Genomic DNA, 15000 nt, shown 5'->3' with positions numbered 1-15000 from the left:
GTTTACGAAACACCTCCATGGGGATTCCTTTGACGCCCATATTCCTTCCAAATTCTTCTTCCCTTGAAATTGGTCCTCCATTAATTTTTATTTTACTTACACCCAGTTCTTGATAAAGAAAAAAATATTTTGGAGTTGAAGTCTGGCTGTGTCTTTCATTTATAATCAAACGGTAGTGTTGTACTAATGTTGGTGACTTAATGAATATTACCATCTCATCTATTTTAAGATATGTCCTTTAAATTATTCCTTAAACTATATCTTTTTAGTTTAGAAATAATGGTACCTAGTTCCAATCCCATCCGTGTCATCTTTTTTCCCCGCTGCTTTCGCGGATTCCCATGACTATCTGTCGCCATCCGATTCCATTATTATGAATATGAATTTGGAACTTGAGTCATTGTGAATCTTTCATTAGCTGATTATACAAACATGGTTGCCGCCCTTATAAATGCGTTGCTGTTACTCTCTTGATCGAGCGTGGTGATCCTTAGTTGTTTATTACCCACAAGGGACTAAACACAGAGGGGACAAACAAGGACAGACAAACGGATTAAGTCGATTACATCGATCCTAGTGCGTAACTGTTACTTAATTTATCGACCCCGAAAGGATGAAAGGCAAAGTCGACCACGGCGGAATTTGAACTCAGAACATAATGGCAGACGAACTACTTATTTCTTGACTACCTACAAGGGACTAAACACAGAGGGGACTAACAAGGACAGACAAAGGGATTAAGTCGATTATATCGACCCCAGTGTGTAACTGGTACTTGTTTAATCGACCCCGAAAGGATGAAAGGCAAAGTCGACCTCGGCGGAATTTGAACTCAGAACGTAACGGCAGTCGAAATACGGCTACGCATTTCGCCCGGCGTTTCTGCCAGCTCGCCTCGCGTGGTGATCCTGACCATTGGTCTTCTAGGATTCCTCCGCTCAGCATTAATGTAAGAAGTACCGTTGGCTCAGCTGATCTCTTCTACTACTTCTTCACAATCCGCCATGCTGCAGTCCTATGATTTCGCAGTATCCCTGGCAGTGCGGCTGAACCGGTGCTATGCCTTGCCAAAGAGCAGTCCGTGACTATGCGGGGCACGGTCGTTTCTCAAAATACCCACATACTCATCTATCTACGTTCATGACCAGCGATATATAGAAAATATTCTAAGTATACTAACTAGAAGTTAATAGACAGGAAAATTACAAAATTAATACTCAGAACAATTACGTTTACTTTCCTTCTTCTTGCTGAGGCTGTTGTTTAGACGCGAATCGCCTCGATTCAAATAAATTTATAACCAAAGTATTTTCAGCTGACACCATCTCATCTATTTTAAGATATGTCCTTTAAATTATTCCTTAAACTATATCTCTTAAATTTCACCCTACTAAGTTATTGACTGTTATTTCTAGCTGCACGGATAACCATGTTTAGGCTCCCACTTAAAGTCGTTTCTGTTTTGATGGGGGGGGAGAAGGTGGGATAGTTTGTTTGTATGTTTTTGTTGTTGTTTGTTTTTGTTTTGAACGTTTTAATGTAGTTACTACTCGTGTGACATTGCATGACTTTCGTGACCAGCCACCATTCTCAAACAATAAGAAATGTTTAAAAGAAATCACAAAGACTTACTTGTTGATCGAAGGGAAAATGTTTTATATCGATCTGGCACACAGATTTCAAAACTGACGGAAAGTTGTATTTCACAGTCCCATCATGGAAAACCCTGGCTCTGTAGTATTCTTTGATGCCTTTCAATACGTATTCCGAGCTGGATGAATAAGAGAGTAAAGAAAAATTGTTTCTTTATCATTGTTATTATTATTATTACTATTTTTATCATCATCATCATCATTATTATTATCATCATCCTCATCATCATTGTTTTCATTATTATTATTATTATTATTATTATTATTATTATTATTATTATTATTATTATTATTATTATTGTTATCATTGATAGTATCATTTCAAAATCTTATTTACTATTTCCAATAACACATGTTCTATACTTACACAAGCGCACACACCCATGTGTGTGTGTGTGCGCGCGCGCGCGTGTGTGTGTGTGTGTGTTACTGACTAAAAGCGACAAGCAGCGAGTGAGAGAAAAACTTGGTACCAGTTCAAATATGTTTGAAAGATATTTGAACCTTTCTTAAGGGTTCAAATACCATTCAAATATACTTGAACTGCTACCAAGTAATATATATACATATACACACATATATATGTGTGTGTATGTACATATAGATATATATGTATATATATATAGATACGCACACACAAACATATACATATATAAATAGACATATATATATATATATATATATATATATATATATATTATATATATATATGGTTGTGTGTGTGTATAGATAGATAGATAGATAGATAGATGTTAGATAGATAGATAGATAGATAGATAGATAGATAGATAGATAGATAGATAGATAGATAGATAGATAGATAGATAGATAGATAGATAGACAGATAGACAGACAGACAAACTGACAGACTTATATATGTATATATAGGTATATATTTCTTATTAATGTTTAGCAGAATCAACTGAGTAACTCAAGGTCCGAGAGTTTCATGCATTGGCACTTATCAAACTAGTTGCAGATCGAACCGACGATAATAGTATTTCCCTGGATAGTTCTAGAACAAATTATATAAACAATTACAAAGTGACGTGAATAATTCAAATTTTCCAAATAGTTTTCTCGTTATTTCATTCAATAAGAAAATACATAAATATAGGAAAATTCGTGCATATTTACACATACACATAGAAGCGAGTGTTGTTATGCTGTATATATGTACACATACACTTGTACATGTATATTCATACTCGAATGTGCATAATTAAGGATGTGCATCTCATCTAAAATGGAGCCGAGTACAAACGTTCCTATGTGGCAGGCATGATAATTGGTAGGAGATTTCTCTGCATGAAACTTTTGGTATCCTACATGAAACTATTGGTATCCAGCTGATTCAGGATTTATTGATGCTCGTTTGCTCGGTTTTGAGTCAACTAGTTTCTGCAGAGCATGCTTCATTTTATTTTTTGTTTCATGCGAAACAGGTGAGTAAAAAAATGCAAGCGCCACAAGCACCTCAGAGAGGTACCACAAATGTCTCAAAAACTTATTGAGTGCGGTACTTGCAATTTTGTCATCCTTTTCATTGTAGAACTGCAGATTTTGCACAAAATGCAAATCTGAATGGGGGGACGCATAAGGGTATGGATGCCAGGTACCACGATCTGATGTATATCGCAGCTGAAAAGCAGCTTTTTTCTTCTCTCTCGATTAGTTTAAAATGAGATTTAAACATCCAAATTTTAATGCAGTAAATTAGCTTGGCCATCCATCGAGCTCTGTGATAAGCTCCGGGTGCTTTAAAGCTGATTCCTAACTTGGGGGTACTACCGAGGAAAATGAGCGTTAGCTCGAGCAATTCTTGTAGTCGTCACGAGGCTGCTGTTCATCAAGCTGAGTTTGAGCAAATTGAATGATTTCTTCAGCATCTGCGATTTTCTCTACAATGTTAGGGTCATCTGTTGCTGTTTGGTAATTGTTCTTGTCAATTTCTACCCACTTTGATTTGAATCTCAAACAGTTCTATACCCGGGCCAGTAGAAGATAGCAAGGAGACAGAAAATATACAATAAATACAAACTGAAAAATAACAATATACAAAAAGTTCGGTAGATGGTAGCAACCTCTAAAATGTCTTCAATTGTGCTGAAATTTTGAATGTTGAGTTTTTGCACTAAATTAAATATAATTAGAGGGTGTCTTCAAGTTTTTGAAATAGTAAGTTATTTTGCATCACCCTAACATGTATGTATATATATATATATACAATAAGAGGCTTCCAAATAGGAAAGCGCTGTGCTATATGAATAATATATAGTCTAATGACTAATTCGTTTTTGTTCTAGGCCACTGGTAATAATAATTTATTATTACCATATTATATATATATATATATATATACACATGTATGTATGTATGTATGTATGCATGTATGTATGGTTGCATTTAAGCATGTATTTATGTTTGTATGTTTGCATATTTGTATCTATGCATGTAAGTACGTTATGCATATATGTATATATGGCGGGTATATTTGTATAAAAGTCGAATTTTTAGACCAGTTTACTAAGGTTAAATTTCGAGGGCTACTGATTACACGGACTCTTCTTTTGATGGTCTGAAGCTCAGGTTTCAATTCCAAGTGCTGCGACAGAAACAGCACTCCGAAATAATCTCTATTGTGAATAACGAAAAAAGACAGTGAATTACAGTTATGATACTAACAATTCTCCATTATCCGCATCACTGCACACATTCTACCAAATAGACGTGACCCTGTTCTTGTTATGAATATTTAAAACTTGTTGTTATACTTCTGTCCATCTTAGTTGATCAAATACGCTGTAATATCATCGAATTCCCATTTATGACGCTACTGTGTATCAGTATCGTATTTTTATTTCTAATTAAATACTTCAATACAGTTTAAGGTTATAAATATTAAAACGAAAATGATAAATCCGGTGAATGAAAATAAACTCGTAAGCTTTATTTATGCATACAAAATTGAAGTAGGAAATTTTAAAGCTTTCAATTACAACTACATGCTAAAATCTTAATATTTCAAACACGAAATTTCTTTAAAATCCTGCAAAATCACAGTGCTTATCATCTTCAGCTTTGAATAAACCCTTTTAATCTTCATAGTGAATGATGATATCGTTGTAGTTGTATAGATTCTTTTCATCATCGTTGTCCGTAATCATGGGTCTCACATTATCGGAGGCTTCTTCATTATCATCTTTTCACGGTGATTCGTCTTCTCTGCGATCCATTGCATTTGAAATTCCACATTTCTTGAACGATTTTATAATATCAGCTTTTATTTCCTTTCATGAACTAACAATCCACTCATGAACCAGAGACAGTGATGGACCCCAAATATTACTTCTTTTCGTGTACAGGTTTTCACACATTTTCCTCCTTTTCATCCTCATGATGTTCGCTTGTATACCGCTTATGGTTACTATTATCTAACGATTGTAAAACAGTTATAACTCAACTAGGAATTAACACTGTATCCAGGTCCTCTAATCAAACATAATCAACAACACCTTTCTTTATATGTGACTAACACGAATTACAGATGAGAGAGCACTTTTACTTCTGTCGTCCACCAGGTTGCAAATTCCAAGCTTCCTTTATCCATTTTATAAATCCACTTTCATCCAGCTAGCCTTGTGGTTAAATACGTACAACAATTTCTGTTGGAAATTAAAACCTAGTTTTAATTTAGCACCATTTTCCATACACAAAAGTACGAATGTGAACCTGTTTTTCTCGTATCCAGTAGTTTTCACTGGTTTCATTTTCTCTCTCATATCAGGTTCATTTTCTGACATGTCAAAATTAAGACAGGTTTCGTTCATGCTTCTATATGAAAACTTGTAGCCTTCTTTAACTGGTTTCTGTTTCAAATTAATGAAACTCTGATATATTTAATCAGCAGATTTTGTACAATTTTCATTCTCTTCCAATGTGCTAAATCATTTCATCTCATAAGCCATCCAGCATTTGCTTTAAAGCTTACAATTCCGTCTTTCTTTGTTTCCTTTCTCACATAGATTCCGACGCCCTCACAAATTGCAAATTTTCCATGTTAATGATTTTGTAACACCGCACTCAGTAACTTTCTTTGGTTCCTTCTTCGCACAGATTCCCATCGCTTCACGAATTTGATCTTTCCCAATTATGTCCTCTTGCAAGTCTGAACTCTATTACCACACTTTATTACGTCGTCTAAAGTTTGTACGATATCTTTCACCGATATCACGAGTTTCTCAGAAACACCAAATTCTTATGCTTTTACACATTTGTCTCTTGGACAATTTCACTAGCTTTTACTATGAATACTACTACATATTTCTTTTATCTTCACGGAAGCATTTTTTCATTAAAAATTATTCTCAAAACAATTTTTTATAGTGCATTCCATTTTCCCTACAACTTATTTCGTTTATATTATTTCCTATACCTTGCTGAACATATTCTGATAACCTTCTACAGATACAAAATTTTAGAGATCAAAACTATATTTTCATAAATTTGCTTGCAATCATTTATAAATAAATACTAGAGCTCGTAACTTCAATAACTTAGAGATTAGTGCAAACATTGGTACACGCAATTAATCTAGCAAAACAAAAATTCGAACAAAGACAGTGACACTTAAAATTATGTGGCTGGATAAGTTGGCTGCTAAGAAAAGTTGTAACGATGCCAATTGAAATATTAAGAGAACAACAGGGACGCTATGCAAGGGAAAATGTAATCGACTCAGACAAACATTTAGAACCTCATAGACATGAAGAATGCAACAAATGAAGCGAAACTAAACAGAGGAACTCGGCAACTCAGATAATGAGTTGAAGAAAAGCACGGATGTGGATGGAAAGTAGATTTGTGTCATACTTTTGTTATTTTGAATACCAGAATTTACAAATGAGAATGCTTCTGACATTAGATATTCATGCTTACATTAAGGACCCTACACAATTCCTCAAATCAGAACCCTTTACATGAATATATACTGATAAAGACGTTAAATTATATTTAGCACCAATTGTATGTGAATATGAAAACGCTGTATATATAGCGTACAGTTAACACATAAACACAATGCGTACAATATCAGACTTTCAGTTTCATAATATAACGTTTCCAAAACAATACACCTTATTAAAAATAAATCTATAACAAATTCGTCATTGTAATGGCTACAGATTATTGTATCATTTTACTAATCTACGTGTAAACACGAATATAGATACTATTCTTATATATATTAATCATCAACTCAATTTAGAATTCCAATCAAATGTTCTTCAAACCTTGCAACTCAAACTCAGCCGTTACAAACTTCCCTGGGCGATTCTTACGCATAACCCAAACGGTGCGTCAGTGGGGCCCTATTTAGGACCTGACATCGCTAGATTAAATGTATTGTGTAGAAAATATTGTTCTGAATATGCGACATTCAACGTATTCTCTTTCTACTTAACGGATTTAAAGTGTACTCATTCCGATCTCTGTCGAAGCCCCGCGTCGTTATTTTTTTGTCACTACCTCCGCGTGCCGGGAGCGAGTAATTTGGGTGTGGTAACCGTTTCGCATGCTCCATCTCCGGAATTAAACCTTGATTCTCCGTTACCCGTTGCCACCACGGTCGGCACTTACCGAGCCGTTGACAGTTGATTGGGCGGATTCGTGAGGGACCCATCACGCGTTGAGATAATTTATCTAATATCTATAAAATTGAAGTTTTCACTGTGTGTGTGTGTGTGTGTGTGTGTGTGTGTGTGTGTGTGTGTGTGTGAGTGTGTGTGTGTATGTGTGTGTGTGTGTGTACAAAAATTTAATGTACCTCAATAACTACTACATCTTTCATCCGATTTCTTTAAAATTTTATACACAGCTGTTTCATACCCCAGACCCGAACATAGGATACTTATATTTTTTTAAAATCGATATTGGGACCTCTAGAGCGATAGGAACCCAATAATAAATAATTCCTATTCATTTGCATTACTCAGCTATTTTATAGTCTGTCGGGTCTTCCATACTTTTTTTATCTTTTTATAAAAGTGAAAAGATGTCAATTTATTTATTTCCACTGTCCACCAGCGGTTGTGATTAAATTGACTAGGAACACTGAGCGCATACATTTCCACGATTCTCAATCGATTTTCACCAAACTTTACACACACATTAGTTATGTCTCAAGGATGGTCATGCACTTAACATTTTGCCCAGAGCTCCCGCGTAAATGGACCTAAATTGACATCGTTTTTTATGTAAAGTCTTCCATACATTTTTAAGCTTTTTTATAAAAGTGAAATTTTGTCTATATATTTTGTAGTCATTTTCAACGATATTTTGTACTCATTATTCGTAATCTACTCCCAAATCACTTCAGTATATCTACTTTGCATCGCTTGTAAATTTATATGTTCTATGATCATTAAAGTGCAACAAACCTTCAATTTGATTTTCCGTTCCTAGGTTAATAGGAAACAAAGGTTGCCGTGCTACTCATAAACCTCGGTCGTTCAATTATTTGGTGAAAAAATATCCCCGAAGCAACTTAAACCGTCCAAAGGACAGGTGCGTTTACTACTTAGTGATGTGTAGCTATTCAGCTTACAAAACAATCACAAAACTGAAGCATTAACAACTCCGCCATGTAACTCAGTAGACAATTTTCTCTCTCTCTCTCTCTCTCTCTCTCTCTCTCTCTCTCTCTCTCTCTCTCTCTCTCACATGGAAGGAAACATCGTTTGACCTAAACTTTTATGTCATACATATGTACGAATATATGTATAATATATATATATATATATATATATATATATATATATATATATATATATAGAGAGAGAGAGAGAGAGAGAGAGAGAGAGAGAGAGAGAGACATATTAGATTACATTGATTTCAAATTTTGGCACATGCCCAGCAATTTCAAGGTAAGAGTAAGCCGACTACATCAACACCAGGGTTCAACTGGTATTTATTTCCTCGACCCCGAGAGAATGAAAGGCAATGTTGACCACCGCAGAATTTGAACTCAGAATGTAAGGACGAACGAAACGCTGCTAAGCATTTTACCCGGCGTCCTAACAATTTTGCCAGCTTGACGCCTTATATTATATATTATATTATAAAATATCCTATATGTGTGCGTTTGTGTATAAGTATATATACATACATACACACATTTATATATATATAGTTAATCCAAACAAGAAAACACAGAAAAAAAGAGAAAAAAACACAGCAACGCGAGGACGTGGAACAATTAAAGTATTATTGACGCTCAGGAAAGAAGGGAAGAAGGGTTTAACGTTTCGAGCGGAGCTCTTCGTCGGAAACAAGGAGAAGGAAAGATCCCAAGAAGGGAAGACAGAGGAAAAAATATTTTTGCTGGTGGTGCTCAAGAGATCACATATATATATATATATGCATATGATTGTGTGTACTGTACGTATGTGTTTGGGTGTGCCGCTGTTTATGCATGTGTGTGTGCGTGTATGATGCGTGTTATATTCAAAGAAATGTTAAGTTTATGTAGTCCTGAACACACTTTCTTTTTTTACAATCTCAGTCATTTTATTCCTCTCGTTTTATTTCACAAGAGACTAACGTTCTGGTTTCGAATTACTTATAAACCCTTTGAATTATCAGTTGACCCCTTTAGGGGAGGAATACATCGCTTAAGATGGGTTATAATTTACACTGTTGAGTGCACGAGAATCCTATTCATACATACATGCATGTATGTATGTATGTATGTATGTATGTAGGTAGGTATGCATGTATGCATGTATGTATGTATGTATGTATGTAGGTATGTATGTATGTATGTATGTATGTAGATTTACTGCTGACGTCATAGGAAATTTTATATACTCCCTAGAGAACATTAAATTAATCTTTTTAGGACTTCGTCTCTCCAAAAAGATTTTCCAACCCAATATTTACATGTTACACTTTTATAACTTATGTGATATACTTCAAGAGCTTGTGTGTGTGTCTGTGTGTGTGTCTGTCTGTGTGTTTGGCTGTATGTGTGTGAAGTTGTGTAGCTTAATGGTTAGAGTGAGGCGCTCGTGATCGTAAGATTTTGATTTTGATTCCTGGACCGAGCGATGAGTTGCGTTCGAGAGAAAACACTTCATTTTACATGTACCAATCCCCTCAGCTGGGAAAAAAATTGCGTACTCGTGTGACGAACCGGTGTCCCATCCAAGGAGAAATATATGCTCCACAAAATTCGGGAAGCCGACAGTGTGGCTTAGCACGTACTTTTGATCTTCTTGGTGCGGTTATATGGTATGAAACTTGCTTTCTAACCACACGGTTCTGGGTTCAGACTCACTGCGTGGTACCTTGGGCAAGTGTCTTCTACTATTGCCTCGGACCGACCAAAGACTTGTGGGTGGATTTGGTAGGCAAAAACTGAAAGAAACCTGACGTATATATATGTATGTATGTATGTATGTATGTATGTATGTATGTATGTATGTATGTGTGTGTGTATGTGTGTATGTATGTATGTATGTATGTATGTATGTATGTATGTATGTATGTATGTATGTGTATATTTATGTGTGGTGTGTGTGTGCATCTGTCTCTGTGTTTGTATCGCCGCCATCGATTGATAATCGATGCTGGTGTGTGTATATATCCCTGTAACTTAGCGGTTCGGATGGAATAAGTACTAGGTTTACAAAGAATAGGTCCTGGAGCCGATTTGTTCGACTAAAACCCTTTAAGGCGGTGCTCCAGCATGGCCACAGTCAAATGATTGAAACAAGTAAAAAGTAAAAGAATATATATGTATGTATAAATGTATATGCATGTATGAATTTGTGTGTGTACACATATATACTAGCAGTATTGGCCGACTCGTGCGCTCGTGCGTTCTATGCACGCGCGAATTAAGCTAAACTTGGATGAAGTTCAATCAAAATTCAATTATTTTGGTTTTAAAATCAAGCATTTAATGCCCTCTATTTTTGCGCTTATGTGTTCCATTTCCTCAATAGGAAGTACGTAGAAGCGTTTCATAAATTTTTGTTGATCAAATAATTGCATTGTTGAATTATTCTTTTACATCAGTATTTCTCAATGGGGATTTCAGGGGAGAGTTTCAAGGAGTCGCTGGCGATGTATCGTGATGATCAAAAATCCGGCCTGCTAAAATTTGGTTAAAGTGATTCAAACTGCAGAGTCAACGCAAGATGGTCACATTTAATTCAAAGCGTTTAAAATGTTATGAAAACAATTGGTATGTGTTCACAAAGTCCAAACGATTAATACGAAAAAACCCTCCAGGCTACATCCTGAAAATTCATTTCTTTGCCGAATTTCTACAATGTTTACGGCGATTCGTTTTTATATCTTGATTTTTTATTTTTCATGCAATTTACGCATGCTTGCATGCGTGGTGAACACAGTTCACGTCAAACAGCTGACTGTGTAAAGTTCACTATTCAATGCATGGGATAAACACATTATCCATTTTTGCACTTGCGAGATGAATTTCGGAAGAAAAATAGCGCAGTTCAATTTTCATTCGCCTAAACTTTAAGTGACCATTTTGGTGGTTCTACGATTTGTTGGCTAGGAGGAGATGTGCCGGGAAGTTAAACACACAGATACACACACAGACACACAAGTTGAGCTTTATATATAGTATAGTGGTTTTATCTCTAATTTAATATTATATATATATTATATATAATATATATATAATATATATATATATATATATATATTATATATATATACATGTGTGTGTGTGTGCGTGCATGTATATATGTATGTATCATATAATTACTTCTAAATTAGTATTATTAAATTGTAAAAATAATTTTACATTGAAATTGCCCAAAATATAGAAAAAACATTTAAACATTTCAATAGCAAATAACCCACTACTTATATTCACTTTTCCTATAATCTAATATGCATAATTTTTCTAAAAATCTGTTTAGCATATTTAATGGATGGTTAACTAATTGTCATGACGTAGAATTTCCATGTTGATTTTTTTATTCTTTCATTATCTACTGACGTCATCAAATGTTAAATACCAAACTGGCTTCTCTTAGAATATTTTATTTCATTTTAAGATCCTTTGTAAGCATTCATTTATTCGAGTTATTTTCTTAGTTCTCTTTGAATTTAGTCCATTTTGGATTGCCTTTGATAACGTTGCTTTAGCCTACGTTTTCTGATAAATTAATTCCACTGGTGTTTTATACGTTTTTCTGTATCTAGATAAGCTGGCACAATAGAAACGATTATCCGTAACGTATGGTGTAACCATCAATTAAAGATGTGATTTTCTCCATTCTTGTCCTTATTGTTTTACACTCTGAATTTCTTGAAATTCTTCTAAGCGATATTTAGATTTAATTCTCATACATAATTCGCTTCTTGAATTTATTGGTATTTATAGTTAACCAAATTCGTTAAACAAAATGAATGCTTTCTAGATATCTGCTTACATATACACACACACGCGCGCACGCACACACACACACACACACACACACACACACACACACACACACACACACACACACAGAACGAGAAAAGCGTGAAAGAAAAAGCGAAATGCAAGAAAATCCGCGAAAAAAGTAGATCTAGAATGTGGAATTCCCCCACTTCGCTTCTTTCTGATTTACTTTTTTTTTGTTTTCCGGTTTTTCAACCTTCCACCTTTTATATGTACTTCTTTCTCGCCCTTTCTCGCGTTTCCTCTCATCCTATCATTCTATCTTTAGTTCGGGATGCCATGTGGGCAGTGCCTGAAGATTGTTAAAAAATACAAAAATACTGTCTGGCATGCTCTCATCGCATAAAACTAATAGTAACACATAAAAACATACTGTGTTTATCAAATAAACATATATATATAATATATATATATATATATATATATATAATATATATATATATATATATATATATAGGCGCAGGGATGACAGTTGGTTAGAAGTTTGATTCAGTTCTATATTTAAGAGATGAGGAATTATGTACATTATTTACATTTTTTACATTTGACAAATATTTGTTCTCATCTTGTTTGTTGTTAACACAACGTTTCGGCTGATATACCCCCCAGCCTTCATTGGAGAAATTTCGAACCTGGGTTCTCATTCCTAAGGCAAGTGTCTTCTGCTATAGCCTCGGGCCGATAGATAGATAGATAGATAGATAGATAGATAGATAGATAGATAGATAGATAGACAGACAGACAGACAGACAGACAGACAGACAGACAGACAGATAGATAGATAGATAGATAGATAGATAGATAGATAGATAGATAGATAGATAGATAGATAGAGAGAGAGAGAGAGATAAGTGTTTATTATTTTATTAATTTTACAGGGCGCAGCAACAAAGTCTACCCGTCACACCTCTCGGCCCATCATTATTGTTTCAATGTTCTGGATATACTCCAGGCCAGTGTCTGCATTCAAGTTGTCGATGTAAGTGTGACTACATTTTCTTCTTACATCACCATAAAGTGGGGTTCACAAGACTAACTTAGATGCTTCCAGCTCAGGATGGTGCACGCAGTGACCAGATAGTCTATGCTCGATCTTTTCGTTAACTTTGGGTAGGTTCCCGTAAAGGCATTTATTTGTCATATGTTGCTGCTATTTCACACTTGGAGCCATTCGCAGCATCCTTGTGTAGCATCCATTCAGCCTGTTTGATAATTTCTTTGTCAGTGTCCATGTTTCACTGCCATATGATAGCACTGATTCGACAGTTGCAATAAACAGCTTGATCTTTTTATTTTCCTGGGAAATTTGGAATTCCAGACTTTTAGTCTGTGACAGGCTGTCCATGCTTGTGCCTTCCTGATCTTGATATCTGCTTCTAAACTGCCCATCCAACCATCTAAGTACTTGAAGTCTTCAGCAACATTCAGTTTGGAACCGCTCAAAGGAAACAGTTCAGCACCCCTCGATTGCTTGAAGGACATGTATTCCGTTTTCTTGACATTTTTGTGCAGTCCTACTTTAGCAGCCGATGATTCTACTCTACTGAGCAGCTTCCGAAGTCCAGGTCTGTGGTGGTTACTGCTGGTACTCTCAGCGATCTTTACCGGTCTATAGTGAAACCAAAGTCTTCGTCACTATTACCTATAGCCTTTCGTATTACATAATCCAATACAGCTGCAAACAGGTAAGGTGCAAGCGGATCTCCTTATAGCACCTTAGCTAGTATTTGAAAGAATTCCATTTCTCCGTCAGATGACAACACACAGGCTCTGGTCTTCCCATAGGTCTTTGTAATGGCGAGAACTAGTTCTTCTGGAATGTCATATGTCTGTATTTGTCACTCATTACCGCTTGACAACTGCTTTTGGTGTACTTACGTTCTTGTAACACAGTGGTTTGGCAAAGAGACCGATAAAATAATAGAAGGCTTTAAAATGAAATAAGTACTGGGATTCGGCTCGCTCGACTAAAGTTCTTGAAAGCTGGGCCCCAGCATGGCCGCGGTCTAATAACTGAAACAAATATAATAACTGAGCAAGCATGATCTACTACACCACCGGTTCGGCCAATGACTTCTGAGTGAAATTGGTAAACAGAAATTGTTTGGTAATCATCTTTCAACTGACAAAGTTTAGAACTATTGAGCTTCACTCAGAAAGTAAAATAAAGTTGACAAACATAACGACATTTATATAAAAGTAGAAGATTGAGAGTCGTGAATTATTGACAACTGTACCAATACAGCGTGATTATTAAGAAGTGCTAGGAAGCCATATATATTTATTACATGGGAAAAGCGAGCAAGAGAAATAATATTCTTAAGATTATAAACCTGGAAAAATTCAGGACAAGTTATTACATCTTGTAAAGTACAGAACAAGAAATTTTTTACTTAAAATACTGCAGCAAAGGATAAAATTTCAAATAAAATATTTAGATTTAGAAAATATTAGCTTTTATTAAAACTAAAAATTTTATTACAAGTTATTATTTTTATTTATTATTACTTGTTACTTGTATAACTCAAAATATCTTTTGCGCATTAAAAAATTTCATTTTTTTCATTATTAATTAATAATTAGAAATTTGAAAATAGGTTATGAAAGATAATAGTCGTACATAATAAGTTAGTACAATAAATAGAATAATACAAAAATTAGTTATGTATTACAGTAAAATCTACCTAAACAACAAATTCACAGTAAAATTTGCTTGAGTTATTGCTTAAATTATTGCCAAGTTTTCACATTTTTAGTTTTGACCCAATGCCTATTTTTACATAATGAATTTGCCTACCATATATACTATTCTAAGTTGCATAAAACTTTAGCTATATTGGCACTTCTGGCTCTCATTGTTTAAGT

The 15000-nt window shown here is 34.9% G+C and overlaps 1 protein-coding gene across 1 annotated transcript in view; it reads right to left on the bottom strand.

The window, feature by feature from the left end:
* LOC115218087 (neuronal acetylcholine receptor subunit alpha-10) overlaps positions 1–15000 on the bottom strand; it is a 90172-nt gene that overhangs the window by 16413 nt on the left and 58759 nt on the right. The window contains exon 6 of the mRNA XM_029787868.2: positions 1633–1771. Coding sequence (XP_029643728.2) covers positions 1633–1771 — 139 coding nt within the window. The remainder of the gene's footprint in view (positions 1–1632; positions 1772–15000) is intronic.

Source organism: Octopus sinensis, linkage group LG12, assembly GCF_006345805.1.
Source record: "Octopus sinensis linkage group LG12, ASM634580v1, whole genome shotgun sequence".
NCBI lineage: Eukaryota > Metazoa > Mollusca > Cephalopoda > Octopoda > Octopodidae > Octopus > Octopus sinensis.
The sequence above is the reverse complement of the archived record's forward strand: the minus strand, read 5'-3'. Positions and strand labels throughout refer to the sequence as shown.